Source organism: Stylophora pistillata, chromosome 3 (genome assembly GCF_964205215.1).
Source record: "Stylophora pistillata chromosome 3, jaStyPist1.2, whole genome shotgun sequence".
NCBI lineage: Eukaryota > Metazoa > Cnidaria > Anthozoa > Scleractinia > Pocilloporidae > Stylophora > Stylophora pistillata.
In genome coordinates, this window is record NC_142521.1 from 9,500,153 (window position 1) to 9,515,143 (window position 14,991).

At 40.2% G+C, this 14,991-nt stretch overlaps 1 protein-coding gene across 6 annotated transcripts in view; it reads left to right on the forward strand.

Moving 5' to 3' along the window:
* The window catches only part of LOC111322188 (zinc metalloproteinase nas-15), a 27,296-nt gene extending 12,382 nt beyond the window's left edge, over positions 1-14,914 (forward strand). For 3 of the 6 annotated variants that reach the window (XM_088754516.1, XM_088754518.1, XM_088754517.1), the window contains exons 3-23: positions 640-843; positions 1,133-1,256; positions 1,408-1,586; positions 1,790-2,011; positions 2,501-2,617; positions 2,831-2,974; positions 3,450-3,593; positions 4,204-4,332; positions 5,081-5,212; positions 5,747-5,929; positions 6,657-6,788; positions 7,304-7,447; positions 7,543-7,677; positions 8,425-8,568; positions 9,423-9,455; positions 9,919-10,044; positions 10,572-10,655; positions 10,831-10,989; positions 11,748-11,845; positions 12,280-12,424; positions 12,516-14,914. In XM_088754516.1, coding sequence (XP_088610642.1) covers positions 640-843; positions 1,133-1,256; positions 1,408-1,586; positions 1,790-2,011; positions 2,501-2,617; positions 2,831-2,974; positions 3,450-3,593; positions 4,204-4,332; positions 5,081-5,212; positions 5,747-5,929; positions 6,657-6,788; positions 7,304-7,447; positions 7,543-7,677; positions 8,425-8,568; positions 9,423-9,455; positions 9,919-10,044; positions 10,572-10,655; positions 10,831-10,989; positions 11,748-11,845; positions 12,280-12,424; positions 12,516-12,565 — 2,828 coding nt within the window. In that variant the 3' untranslated portion in view covers positions 12,566-14,914. Of the gene's footprint in view, positions 1-8; positions 125-639; positions 844-1,132; positions 1,257-1,407; positions 1,587-1,789; positions 2,012-2,500; positions 2,618-2,830; positions 2,975-3,449; positions 3,594-4,203; positions 4,333-5,080; positions 5,213-5,746; positions 5,930-6,656; positions 6,789-7,303; positions 7,448-7,542; positions 7,678-8,424; positions 8,569-9,422; positions 9,456-9,918; positions 10,045-10,571; positions 10,656-10,830; positions 10,990-11,747; positions 11,846-12,279; positions 12,425-12,515 lie in introns of those variants that run through there. The other 3 variants (XM_088754520.1, XM_088754521.1, XM_088754515.1) reach the window with 2 other exon arrangements.
* The last annotated feature ends 77 nt before the right edge of the window (positions 14,915-14,991 follow it).

Sequence of the window (14,991 nt, forward strand, 5' to 3'; positions counted from 1 at the left end):
TCGGAACTGATGCGGAGCTTCATAACGCCACGAAAAAACGTGATGGATTCACAAACCAAGTACAACTTTCAGAAGCTAGATCCGAAACGGGTGCGGAAAATAACATTGTTTCAGATGAAACAGGGTCAGTATACGGAAAACTGGGGTATGCACCCACCAAAGGTTAAGAGGAGTTCCTCCACACGGAATGAGAAATACATACTTTTAGGAAGTAGGGGTCCTGGGTTGTTAAAGATTGTTTTTCTTTGCTACGAGATGGGGGGTGTCGTATTATAAATTACTGACTTGAGCATTGTAAAGATTTATGATAACTATATCTTGTTACTATTATTGTTACTATGGGTTACCTGTAGCTTACGAGCCTTTGTGTGGTCAGCGGCCTGACACTCATGGCGGTAAGTACTTGGTGTAATCCTTAATGTATGTTAATGAATGCAAATGACCATGTATTCTCATATGTTCTTCTGTATTGATGCATGTATGAAGGATTGCACCAAGTACCTACCCTCATGGCGGCCATCTTGTTGTTGTGAATCAGGCTACGAACTTATGTTACCTGACTTTCAGGTCAGTCTACACTCTAGGATACCCCTCCCAAGGCTGTGACTTAAGTTCATTGTTATTGCTTCTTTTTGATAGAAGAGAGCTCCAGTCCAAGGAGTATGCCGGATTTCTGGTTGTTTGGCGACATCAAACTAACAGGTCATCAAAAAGTTCTACTTGATGTGCCAGAGGGCGCGAAGGATGAATTTGGTTCTCCACGAAAACCACCGGCTGCCACACGAGAGAAGACCTTGCTGTGGGATAATGGAGTCATACCGTATGAGTTTGACTGCAGCTTGAGTAAGTGATTCCGAAATTTATAGAACGCATCAACTAGGACGTCTTTCAGTCACGAAGTAAATCTGAGCCTGCAAGAAAGGGTTTCACCTTACGTCACAACCACCTATTACTCTATCGGCAATCGTTTATGGAAAAAGTTGTTAAAACCTCTGTTTACCTGGTAACAGTTTTACTTACCACAGAAGACGGTTTTCCGAGAATACTCGGCGATATAACTCTTCATTGTTCGAGACCATTTTAAAATCAAATCGTACCATATTTTTCTTGTCCTGCTTTTATTGCTTCGCAGAAAACATGCCTGAACTACAAAGAATAATTCGACTGGCTATGAATGACTGGGAATCGAAAACCTGCCTCAAGTTTATAGAAAGAACCAACGAGAAGGATTACGTCAATTTCTTTCGGGGAACTCAGTAAGAGAAACGCTTTTGTGGATTAAAATGTTTGTGACTATGTTTTAATTCTAGCAATATCGTTTGATTTAATCGAGTGATCTTTTGATATGCGCACATTAACTTTTAATGTTAAACATCGTTTTTCATCCTTTTTTCGACCTACACCCAGTTGTTACAGCACAGTAGGCAAGGTTCGCAATGGACCCCCGGAAGTGTCTGTTGGATTCGGGTGCGAGTACCATCACGTGATGGCGCATGAGTTAGGTCACGTGATTGGATTTTGGCACGAGCAGAGCAGACCCGACAGAGACGAGTACGTGAGGATAATTTGGAAAAACGTGAACAGAGGTAGATAAGGGGATTTCTGTTATGCTTTCCTTTTACAGAGGATTTTAGATGTTAGCTCAGCTAAGTCGGCGTTATCTTTAAGAAGGAGCTGGATGGTAGCAAGTTGTTCAGCTCATTACATGCTTCACGCGGTAAAAAATGTAGAAGCTGGATCATTTCGGCGTAAAGGCTTGTTTTGAATCAATTTGTTTCTTCGATCACAGGCTGGGAGCACGCATTCCTCAAACAGACGTGGCAAGCTGTGGACTCTTTGGATACGCCGTATGATTACAACAGCATCATGCACTACCGACTTAACGCTTTCTCGCGATCAACGAGAAGAAAAACAATTGTACCCCTGAAGAAGGATGCGCGCAGGGTCCGACCCTACAGAAAGATATCGAAGATTGACGTGATTCAAGTTAAAAGGATGTACAATTGTGATGGTAAGTCTTCCATAGCTCGAAAATGAACCGGGAACTATTTTTCTGAGCTAGCGTGATTGCAGATAGATTTTTCGGACGGAAGTGGTTAGACTCACGAATCCCAGGTGAACTGAGTAAGAGCCCTTCGCGGGCGGGATTACAATTACTGTGGTCTGAGGAAAACGTGTAGCTATCGTAGTATCTAGATCCATACCCCTGTTGCCAAGGACAATTTGAAAAATGTCGCCATCTTCGACAACTACTTTTTAGGTATCTCTCTTCAATTTTTTTCTAACGGAGACTAATGAGCAGCACAAAGGAAGATGTCTTGTTTTAATTTCTCATTTATTTCTCCCAACGCAGGGAATGATTACATCTGACGCTGAACAGCATATAGAGCACATGCGTGTGCCTAAGTTGAACTTCCCATGGAAGTGAATAATAATTGAAACAGGTTGTAAACGGACGTTACGACAATTGTTCATTGATATCATTGTGTCTCTTTTCTAGCTAAGAATCAAAGATTTTTTAATGATTCAAGACTTGAAGCTATGAGACGAGCAAAAAGAGCCATTGGCGGAAGAGGATTGGTAACAATCAGAGGATCCAGTCTTAGCTCAAAAGAAGGTAAAAAAAAAATGCAATACCAACAAAAAAGAAACTTCTAGCTCCATAATTATCGCAAGTAATGGCGGAATTTTAAGTAGTGAATGGCTCTTCAACTGAAGATATCTAAATGATTGAATGATCAAGAAAATCAGTAAATTCTATGAGATGTTTATTGTGCAAAATCATTATGACCTTTCAATACTGAGGTAATTTACGGTTTTCTTTAAACAGAGAAAAAGAAAAAGACAACAAAAGCTCAAAACTGTAAGGATACAAGTACGGCTTGTCCTTACTGGGCTAAGAAAGGTTTCTGCGAAGCACGGCAGGACATCAAACTCAAGCATTGCAGGTTAAGCTGTAACGCCTGTGATGAAGGTAACTAGTTACGCAGTCGCGTCGCGCAAAGCTTCGTTTGATTTAAAGTTGTAATACTATTCATTGATCGATAGTTTCAAGTGATGGTTTTCTCCAAAAGTGTGCACATGAGAAATCGGCTTTCCTCGCTCAGATGGCGCTTTTGAGTTATTTGATTTGTAAACTGAAAATCTATATTGGAAATTTATATCAAAGGTATATAAACGTCCACGAGAGATTTTAACTTCAATCGAACATCTATCAACGGTTACTCGCACCCTGAGGTCAGAGTAAAGTGCTCTTTCCAGAGACTTTATGGAAAATTGCGGCCAGAAGATGGAGAAGAGAAAAAATCTGCTGTCAACCTTGCCCCCCCCCCCCCACTCCCCGAAGATTCGTTTATTTTTAAGTGAAAAGTACTTCATGTAGGATATAAATGCGTTGATTCGCCTCTTTCAATAATTTCTAACTTATTTTTTTTCTATTCATTTGATAGCAACTGAGGCTGAACCTAAAGAAAACTCTGACGATGAATGTGTAGATAGCAATGACGCCTGTGAACTCTGGGTAAAAAGCGGATATTGTGAAAGTCGACCAGATGTAATGCGCGTGGAATGTAGAAAAAGCTGTCGCATCTGTAGTAAGTAGTCTGTGTCAAATTATATACAGGGGTAAGATGGAAGGGAGGCCAGGGGAGGGAGGTGAGAGAGGGCGAACGACAAGAATGAGCAGCATACCACAGAAAATTGCACGCGAAAATTGAGTTGCACGGTAAATAAATAAAGATTCCTGCATTGCCCTTCAAACACAGACTCAGCGAAAAGATTTGATTTGTATGGAGATTTCACCGAAAAAGAAACCTTAGTTAGAGATTTACAGGTGATCTTTGCTAAATAGCTAATCAGTGGTAATAACTGCACTAAAATACTGTATGAGCCGTACAGCCCCGCGCATGGCTCTATGAGGGCTGGAGACGATGGTGCGAGTAGGGCTGTGCAAAGCTATACGGCCCTGCGAGATGTGAGCTGAAAGAAGAAAGAAAGAGAAAGAGAGAGCGAGAGGTGGTTATTTGACAAAAGATATGTTAAATGAGATAAGCTAAGCAGGACCGCTTAAGCGGTACATAGTATCAGCTGGGTTGAAAGCTCTAACGGTCACAAGTTATTGAATGGGGGATATTAAAAAAGCGTAAAATTGACGCTAGCTGTAATCCTTAAGAATCCTTAACAATTTTTCTGATTAATCGTTAGCTGAAGAGAAATGTATAGACATAGATCCACGCTGCCGAGCCTGGTCCAGGTGGAAATACTGCACTGATAAGAAATACAAGAACGTCATGATGCAGGCGTGCAGGAGAAGCTGTGGATTTTGCGTTGCTGGTGAGGAAACTTCTTACTCAGTTCTCCTCAGTTTTTTGGGCACAAGTTTTTCCCACTCTCTCGAGTCCGGTCTTTGTTCCTCTCCTAGAAGAGGGAAGGACCATGGGCTCCTCTCATGAGCTTATGATCTAATTAACAATTATTCCACGAACGCGCGTTGGATATGAGATGATAGATAGCCAACGAGGCGCGTAGCACCGAGTTGGCTATAATCATCTCATATCCAACAAGCGCGAGTGGAGTAATTGTTTTATTCAAAACGCCCCCAAGAAATTATTATTTTATAAGAAGAAACCGGATTTTTTAGCTCCCTTTTGATTTTAAGCTGACGCGTACGCTTACCATATTTGTAGATTATGGTATATTAGCTCATACACCATAATGGCTAAGCCAATATAAAGTCTTGGATTACGGATATTCCATCGATTCACTATTTTTGTTTTGATTTTTATCATCCAAAAAACTCGCGCCACTCTCTCAACCAATCAGATACAAAATTAAGACCAATCACAACTTGGTCACCCACGTTTTGCCGCACTTTTGGCAATTCGCTTGTTCACCCGCTTTTTCCCGCGCTTTTGGCAGTTTGCTTGTTTTCATTTTAAGTACTGATATACATTTTGTGGACTGTTGGGGTATTTCCCTTCCTGGGGATTGGTTGTTGAGATTACTTTGTATTTGGTTTAACGACATTTAATCGAAAAGCGTTCTAGTTCTAAACTAGCGAGAGTTTCAATTTTGATCGCAGAGACCCATGACTGCAAGGATCGATTGAAATATCGCTGCAAAAGGCTTAAAGACGAAGGATACTGCGAATCAACGAAACCAAACGAAAGGACCTCCATGAGAAATATGTGTGCTTTAACCTGCAACTTTTGCAGTAAGTGTGTGAATTCATACCGCGTAGAAAAAGGGGAAAATTAAATTCTGACATTGGATGACCTAACATTATGACCATAAAGTTCAGATCGGTGATTTGCGTACAGGGGAGGACCATGAGGTCTTGGGCTAGGGTGTAGCTGGCCTGGGGGGAGAGGGAGGGGGAGGGTGGCTTCGTAAGCCCCTCTTTTTGTCACATTAAGTAAATACTACATGGAGGTCGACATGAGAACCTAGTGAGTAACCCTCTGTTTGACGCGGTGTGAGCTCCCCTTTGAAAAATCCTGGCTAAACCCTTGTTAGAATTTACACTGTTAAACCATGTCATTTTATTACTTTTATTTCAGTTGCTATTTTTTTTCGTGTAACAACTTATTCAAGAGCAAACTTCCCACAATCACCGATCTTTTCCGAGCATTTTTTCAACATTTACAAACAGAAGCCTGTTGTCAGACCGTTGGCAAGTTGCTAAAAACAATTTCATAAAGACTTACCTAACACAAATATTCCCTCTCTTGTATATATTGAACTCCAGGGAAAGTTGAAACCGTGGCAAGTCCAAGACCGAAGAGAAGACCCCCGTGTGTGGACACAATCAAAGCCTGTTTTGGCTGGTCGAGGCTCGGCTACTGTTTCGCTAACAACAGAGAGGCCTTCATGCGAGAATATTGCAAAAGAAGCTGTAACCTGTGTTCTAACACTAGTCCAGATCACACGAGTAAGTCATCCAGTAGCCTGCAGAGCAGGCGTAATTTTGGCGAGCGAGTGTTCAGTATTTTAGATACAATGAATATATGAAGTTCATATATTTTGAACTGCGGTATTAGATACGTATGATGCACGATCCTCGCAGTAGATAGCGCTATTTATTTTGTAGAGCGCTGCACTAGTATCGCAGAGGTCAGTGGTTCGATTCCCGTACAGGCCTTATTTTTTTCAGGTCTGATTTTCGCTATTGCATAAATAGCGCTATCCACTGCGAGGATCGTGCATCATACGTATGTTCAGTATTTTCTTAGCGAAAATTATGGCCGTTATCTTTGATTTTAATGAAAGCAGAAGACTGGGGAGAAATAGGAATTTGTATTATGTTGGTGAGCGACGGGAAAAAATAAGGATGGGGTGAGGGTGGGGGAATGAATATTACGCGTCTCTACGCCTCCTTCCGCCCCTTCCTTTACCGTCGATTCTAACTCCAATTTTGACATGGCCTGTTGAATATACGATCACACGCTTCTTTTAACTCACCCTAACAAGACGCCAGCACTGCAGGCTAGTCATCCAGTGATATGTGTATCCTAGACTACAAGAAGTTCTTGCTTTGGCTGAGTTCGCCGAGCGTGTAAAAAAAAAAGTCAGTGGAAAAAAAAACATGATATTATCGCACCGCGAAGAACCCTTAGATTTTATGGCTAAGAATTTGTTGCTCTGTCTTTTGATTTTAGCTGAAAAATGTTTAGATAATGACATCATGTGTGAAGAACTGAAGGGTCGCGGATACTGTGAACAGGAGGATAGGAAAAAGTACATGTCGTATCATTGTAAGAGAACTTGTAAACTGTGTTACAGAAAAGAAGGTGAGCCCTTAAGATCGAATACAAAGAATTAAAATGACTATGGCAGGTCTTTGTCGTCAATTTGCTCGTCCCTCAATAATAACTGAATTCACTTGAAATTCAAGCAGCGTTTTGGTTTGCCTGGTTACATGATGACTTCATTTTAACTGACAAAAAATCAGATCAACGGTAACGCCAACAAAAACAAACGCAACTCTTAGATAAAGAGTAAATAGCCAAACAGAAAAGCGGAGTAGTGCCTTGTGTAACTCGAAACAGTGTCAACTAAGTTATTACCCCATTCCCCTCCCCACGTGGCCTGTATTTGACTTCAAAAAATCACATTCGAATACTCAGATGTGTGATCACTGATGACCATGTTTACGCCTGAATCCTGATAGGAACACATACGCATTTTATTGCAGATGTTTAGAACAGAGACAGTCAGTGTTGTGTTATCTTCTCGATTCTATATAATGAGAACAAAGAAAATTCGTGCCCATGCTGTTTTATTTTTTTCTTGTTGATTCTATCAGCGATGCCAGCACCATGCAAGGACAAGCATAGATCCTGTAAAGCTTGGGCGGCAAGGGGGGACTGTCACGGCAGAGCACTGTACATGATGAAATACTGCAAACAGAGCTGCAACCTCTGCCAATCAATAGGATTGTACGAGAGAGGTAAGTTGTTCACCTTTCGCTTCTATTGCCAGCTAAGCGAGATGTTCCCTGATTATGCTTCCATTTTCTCACACAATTATATTATCTTTTTTCAGAGTCCACGCGTCAAAAGTCGCCATGCATTGACAAACACCGTTTTTGCAACAAACTTACTGAAAAAGGCTACTGTGAACTTTTTTCCAATTACATGTACAAGAAATGCCCCTTGAGCTGTGAAGCTTGTTACCCAGGTAATGTATTCTTCTAGGTTACTCTCTCTTTCATTTGTTCACTTAAGTCTTTCTGCAGTCTGTAACCGGTTATCTTTATGGTTAGACAAGCAAGTGCAAAGCGAAGGCGTGAAAGCCAAATTTGCGCGGCTCGAGCTGTTGGACGACGATCAAAGAGAAAAGAGAACAGATTTGATTTTTGGATTATTATCTTCGACGAAATGGTACAGTTTCTTGCGAAGAAAGATATCATAATTACACTTGAGTATGTATTTAATTGCGCTCAAGGACCGCTAGATGTCTAAGGGAGGAAATAAGACATGCCAACTTATTTTTAGGGTTGGGCGAGTAAGGACGGCATTTTTTTCTAAAAGATATTCTCACACAGGAACTTTCAGTGGATCAGTAAAACTGCAGTGCGCAATGGCCTCTCTTGTTCTTTTCAAGTGGAGAGTGCATCTCCGAAAATAAAACAAAAAGAGAGTAAGAGAGGGAGAGAAAATCTGAATTTTCTCTATGAACCCTTTTACCCAAAAGTGTGATTAGCAGCTATTTTTTCCTCACTATGTCAACTTTGAATCATACATTAAGGTCACGAGAATAAAGAAAATAATCATTAACTGAAAAAGCTCTTTATTGTTAAACAAATTCTCCCTATCAGTGCCTTAGGATATGTGTAAAGAACAGTATGGAGAATATGCATACGTACTGATGTCAGATTGTAAAGGGTTAACAGAGAAACATGTTCTTCATGTGCTTCTCTTCCAGAGGTCGGGAAAGAATTGGCAGAGAAATGTAAAAATAAGGTGGATGATGCTAACTGTGAGCATTGGGTTGGACTCGGCTTTTGTCAAAGCAGGGCTAAAGTCATGCTTGACAAGTGTCAACATGCCTGCAATTCATGCCCTAAAGGTAACTACAAACCCAGGAGTGAAGTCCTGTACGTGTATACTATTTGACCTGAGAGTCTGAGCTCTAGAGGGTGGTTTGTTTTGGAAAAGCCAAATCCCTTCTCTTAATAATGAACTTGGATGAAAGGGGGTCAGGTACGCATAACCACCCCCCCTCCTTTCCAGTAGAGTTTTGCTATGAATATCTCCAATTTTTCCATTCTCGGAGACCCAGGGGCTTAGTCGATTTCAAGTTAGGGCATGAAGAGCCCCTGGGGACATTGTCTTACAAGACTAGTTCCAAACGGTCGCAGTCGTTCTGCCATCTGATTGGTGCCAGAAAATCTTTGTGTTTTTCTGCCCAATCGGAGTGAAGTGTACTCTAGAAACCTTTCGTGTGTTTTAACACGGACATATATGCTAGTAGCTCAGTTGCTTGCTATGTTTGTTTGGGCCGTGCGACGGAGATTTGCTTGAGGTGAAAAGTTTCAGTCTCAGCACACAATGTAAGAGAAATCGATCAGATTGTCCGCGAAAATTTTACCGGAAATTATACTGAATACTTTCGCAGGTATTACTAGAGAACGTGTTTTAAAGTTTGCGAGGTTTGTATACAACACGATGGTTGCAGTCATGTCGCTTTAAACGTTAAACGAGATTTAAGCTTAAATCTTTCTAGATTTTTTGCATAATTTGCTGTGACTGAAAGAAGGAGACTGTTTGGAATGCAACTGTCAAAGGATAGATCCTATTCGGTTTTACACCCACCCCTTGTTGTTCATGTAAAAAAAAAAAATCAAGGAAACATAACGAAGAGCTTACATCGACACAATAAAGTAAAATGCGTCATGTTTGTTTTCGTTTATTCTCCTCCAGAACCTGTTAAAACTCGACCAGCTAATCCTAAAGGTGAGTTATATCTTTCATTTGGTCCTAATTTCAAAATCTCGGGTTGATAGCCCTGGGCCTAGTTGTTCAACCACCGATTATTGCTTACCCAAGGTTAAATTTTAATCCATGTTTCTTTAATTCCTTTGGTTAAAAAACTTGTTTGGGATAATTTTCTCTGTTCTCTTAAGAGCATCCAATCACAGCATTGTAGACGAGAAAATGATGTTGGATTTTCTTTTAAAGCTTTCAGATCAGAAATAAAATTTTATACTTATCTTGGTATACCTTAAGCCAGCTTTGAACAGCCCTAAAGGTTCAGGCCAACATTGATCTCTCAGAGATCGTGGCTTTCAGTTGAAGCTCCACGATTACTTTTCACTTCCTTGGTTCCTTATTTCTCTGTTTTTGTTCTTCTTTAGCCCTAGACAATTCTTCCACGACAAAGGCCTGATTTTAACTTTCTCTTTGTAATACCCCATAGGTATAAAGTGTCATAGCTCTTGCAAAAAGTGGCTTGAGCGAGGACAGTGCTCGACTAGATGGCGAAGACGTTGTATTAGGACCTGTTTAGCTTTAGGATGCGACGAGGAACCCGTGAAACCAGAAGGTGAGAAACCATCTTTGTTTTTTTAATAGTGGTGAGATTGCTGTCCCTTTGAGAATGAGCAATTATTGGATGAGGTTGAGCATGATATCATGAATTATCGACGCCGAGGTGTGCGTTATCTGCCGAAGCCGAGGGCTTCGGCAGATAACACAGATACGCGTTTTGATAATTCATGATATCTTGCGAAAACCGACTTCAATAATTTTTTTTACTATACATTTTTAATCAATCTGCAAAAGAAAACACCACCAAAATTTAACTTTTAACCTTAATTAAATCCACCCCGAAATTCCGAAAGATCAAATTCCCCAACCAATAAGTGATATTTTGGGCATTGACGATACGATACTTCCAGATAGCTTATGGTAAGTTTGAGAACAGGGATAATGAAATAACCTTATTATCCAGTGTGCTATTTCATTGTCATTTCACACAGTGTTTGGTTTCCTTCAGTTGGCTTTTGCCTCTTGAAGATCAGAGGTTACCACTGAATTACTTATCACTAATTGAAATTAATTCCTGCATAGGAACTTGTTCTGAGCCCCAAGGAGTGGGATGGGACAACTCTTTGCCAGACAGTGCCTTCAACGCATCGTCGAGTCTTTACACACGTAAGTATAGCTTGAAATCGTTATAAGAATCAGCCGAAATCCATAATTTTCGCCACGAATTTAGGGGAAATGATAAAAAAAAAAAAAAAAAAAAAAAAAAAGTGTCAGGCATAGCTCGCGGAATTTTTAAGTATGCAAGGAGCCCACTAATTCACTGTGATTGTTTCTATTCCAGGTCCATGGGACTTTGGTCCTCATAATGCAAGACTTTATCTACAGGACGACCGCATCAGAAAGAGAATTGGTGGTTGGTGTGCGAGGTATAGGAACCATAACCAGTGGTTACAGGTGGATCTTAGAGAGATTAAGATCGTAACAGCTGTCGCCACACAAGGTATAGACTCTATTTAAGGTTAGGACTTTTTCGCCTAGTTACAGGTGGGGGTCGTAAGTACATGTCAAACTTTGGGTTTAATTCCGGTCTTACAATGGGGCTCTAAAACGCACCATCAATGGTCATTTTCTTTATTTGAGGAATTAAGCTCTTTTGATAAGAGAACAAATGCTTGAAGTATCGACTCTAAGCGCGAAATTTGAAATAGTCGGTAATGACTTCGATAACAGATATGATCTGCTTTGGTGGAGGGGTAGGGAGGTTTTTGTTAACAACAACTTTTTACCTACCGGGTGACGGACGGCAAATTTGTGTAGGCACAGAGGGGGAGGGTTTAACTCCACGACATATTAAAGATTCAGAGCTCAGGCACTTTCTTGCTATATTAGATTAAAGCTGAAGTAAAAATTCAACAACTGATTCACAATTCAAAACAAAAGAACGCATGAACTGTATGAACCCCTCAAGTTTTCAAAAGCCCATGTTTTCCTCGCACATAACTCATCTCCTTCGTAATTGAAGGACTCTGTGAGAAAAACAAGAGGTGCTTTCTGTTAGTTTCACCCTTGTTTACTTGTTGTGATCTTTAATTACTCAGAAGGAAGCGCAGAAAGAAATACAATCCGCCAGAAGATACCTGAGTTTAGTGTATCATTTTTGTTTATAAGGCTCTAGATTTTTACTTTATTCCAGAAACAGCACCAGGAGATCACTTACAAATGAGTTTATGAATTGTCAGTGACTATTGTTTCTTTCAGGTCGTGACAAATATTTTGAGCACGTTAAATCCTATGAGCTTGCATATAGCAAGGACGGAGTGCGATGGAATTATTACAAGGAAAACGGGAGAGTTCGGGTGAGATTCTAATATACTCTCTAAGTCTGCTTAATTTAAATCAAAAGAGCGTAAATATCTTGCCCCTATCTAAGAGAGATCGTAAAAGCTTTTACTAATTTGAGAGCGTGGATCCTTTTTTCGACCAAAGTGGAACATATAGACTCATATCACTAATATAAATTTACTTCAGAGGACTCGTATACAAGAATGATACAGGTGTGTCCAGTTTCAAGGTTTGGCGCCATCTCGAAATGGGTGACCACTCGCCTCAATTCCATGCGAGAGCTTCGAATCCCGCTGGCTAAGAGCAGTCCCGCGGGTTGACTCGCTTCGGTCTGAATGCTATGGGAAGATGCGTAGTTAAATTGCAACCACGTGATCAAATACAGTTCACTAATCCATGATTATTACTTGTTAATAGTTCTAATTTTCTCACTTTCTTTTGGTGACAGGTATTACCGGGAAACTGTGACAACTTTACCCCAGTGGTTAACAGGTTGATCCGGCCTATCCAGGCCAGGTTTGTCCGGTTTTATCCCAGAACTTACAACAATATATGTATGAGGGTCGAAGTGTACGGATGTAACAGGCAAAAAGGCGAGTCGAGACAACAAAAAAATCGGTGAAAGGTCAATTAATGGTTAGCGCTCTTTAACACATGTCTCTATATTATTATCTTTATTATTAGCGTATGAAGAGAAGAGAGGACCGCCTTTATCTCCCGTGTTTGGATTGTGAAGACTGGACAACAAGGAGAAGCCAGTGGAACTTTTAGTTACACGGAGCAAGCAGTGAAAATGCGCTTGGAAAACGCTTTGGCTGTTAGATAACAAGTTTGAAGATGGAAAAAGCGGGAAAATGAAGCAGCCGTTCGCAGCGTTAGCTACACTTGAAGCACTAGTTTTGAAAGTGGTCCGGGTAAAGCATCGAATTTGACACTTAGGTAATGGGTCTAACATGCTAATGGCTTAATGGATTTTGTTTTTACATCGTGTGTTGTACCTCAGAATCGACTCATGAAAAGTTTTGGCGAATTAGCTGAGTCTCAAACAATAACCGGAACGATTAGGGAAAAGCAACCGATCGAGAGGATCATATAGCTCTTCTGAACAAGCCATAGCATATAAAAAGCGTTGTAATATGGACCTTAGAGAAACTGAAGGGGGAGGGGACAGGGAGGATGGATCAGGGCGTTGGCCGGGAATTGTCAATTCCACGAAAGTTATTTTGAGCTCAGAAGGACATCCCCTAGCGTGTGCAATGTGCGTTCTCGCTTTAGAAAGGCTAATTAATTTTTCCAAAGTCGTTTTCATCAACAAAATCATTCTCCACGTTGTCCGTCCTAATAACATCAGATCGTGGTTGGCGGCCTTCATAATGAGGTCTGAGAAGACAGACTTTCGTTCAATAGACTATCTATAGACATGTCAAGAGGACCTGACATTTCCCAACGCCAGTGATATGAGCCTGGTTCCTTCCCCTTGTTTTCTCGTGATTTCACTGAGTTATTGTTCGGATTCTATAACTCCAACTTATTCCTTACCTCTTCCTTACTTAACACCCTTGCTCAACTAAAGCACCTTTACCCGTTCACTGGAAGTGATTAAAAAAAGTCCAGGTGCTTTGGAATTCGTCGTCCACTGTAGCAGTAACGCAAGGACACAGTTGCATGCTTCGTCTATCTCTTCCAGTTGCTTGGAGAGAAATTACCGCGTTCTTGGGCCATTTTCAAGCAGCAACAGCTAGTTCTTTTAAACTTTTAGGGTAAATATTTAAATAATTTTGGAAAATTGTGCAGATCATAAGTGCATTAAAGGTTTGGGTACGTTTGCTGACATCCATAGCGTTCATATGATCATTGTGACTGAACTGAAAAAGTCCGAAGTTTCGCGCGATGTGTAATCACAAGAAGTATTGAAAATTACTTGAGAGCTATGTTTTCATAATATGTACACATTCTTTCATTTTAACAAGAGATCTTCCTGATATTTTCATGATGTATTTTTTTTAAACGTCCACTACTTTTTCTATTTCAATTTCGTGATTTTCTATTCAGTGCGAAGTTTTCGATCAAGATTATAGTTAAATCGGTGTTATAGACTTTAATCGTAGACAAGCTAAAATACATTGACATTTACGATTGTCAATTATTTAACGCGTACTTATTCTCTCTCCTTCTTGCTTCTTTTAAGTAAAACTTTTTAAGTCTCAAATGGCACACAAACCTGCACAAAAATAAGCTTATCAACACTTTTTTGTGTCAAGTCCGTTAAGTTGTGATGACTATCACGTCACGTGACTGTCGGATCACGTGACAAGTCACGCGTGTCACGCCACAAAGTCAGAAGCATTTTTTCCAGAGAGAAAATTAGTTTCTAGTGGCAAAGTAATCCACTCTATACGTGTCTATTTTAGAATGATTTTTTCCTCAGATCAGCTCACGATCATGGGCTGAGTTGTTTTCAAATCAGGGAAGAGGTTTCGTGGAGGAATCTTTTGTCTTGAGGCCTCAGGGTAGTAATCGCAATGAAGAGAATAGGGAATAGTTTAGGTGTAATACACTTTGTAAATGGGAAAAAGATGTGAAAGAAGGACAAAATAGATGTATTTCAAGGCAGAGTGTTTCAAGTTACTAGCATGAATACGGCTTACTCATCCTAACACGTACTATTATTATGCTTTTACGTGAGAATGTACGTACAAAGTTAGATTTTGGTCATTTCCGAGTATTTACTGTTCCTCGGTTGTCAGTTCCTCTCTTTTCCACAGATGCTTCTTGTAAATATGCGCTGAATGTACTGATTTCCATCTACACTCTGCCTTTAGAGAGCCTCTTCAAAGGTGAGAGGATTTTTTCCTCTTATGTGCACTTAAGGTAGACATTGTTTTTTTTTTTTTATTACAGAGGCACTGCAGTTATACATGTGTTTCCATTTTCTTGGTAGATGGTCTAATTTTGACTGACTTCAATTACGTGCATTATTCACTTCTTACTATATTTATGTAGTTAATTTATCATCGTTATGTTCTTAAAGAAATCAGTAACCTTGTTCGCAGGAAATAAATAAAATCATATTTGTCAAGAAACCTCAATGGTGTTTTTTTTTTCAGTAGAGGGAGTCCCTTTCAACAAGAACGTCCTCAGAATATTCTGTTTTTTTTTT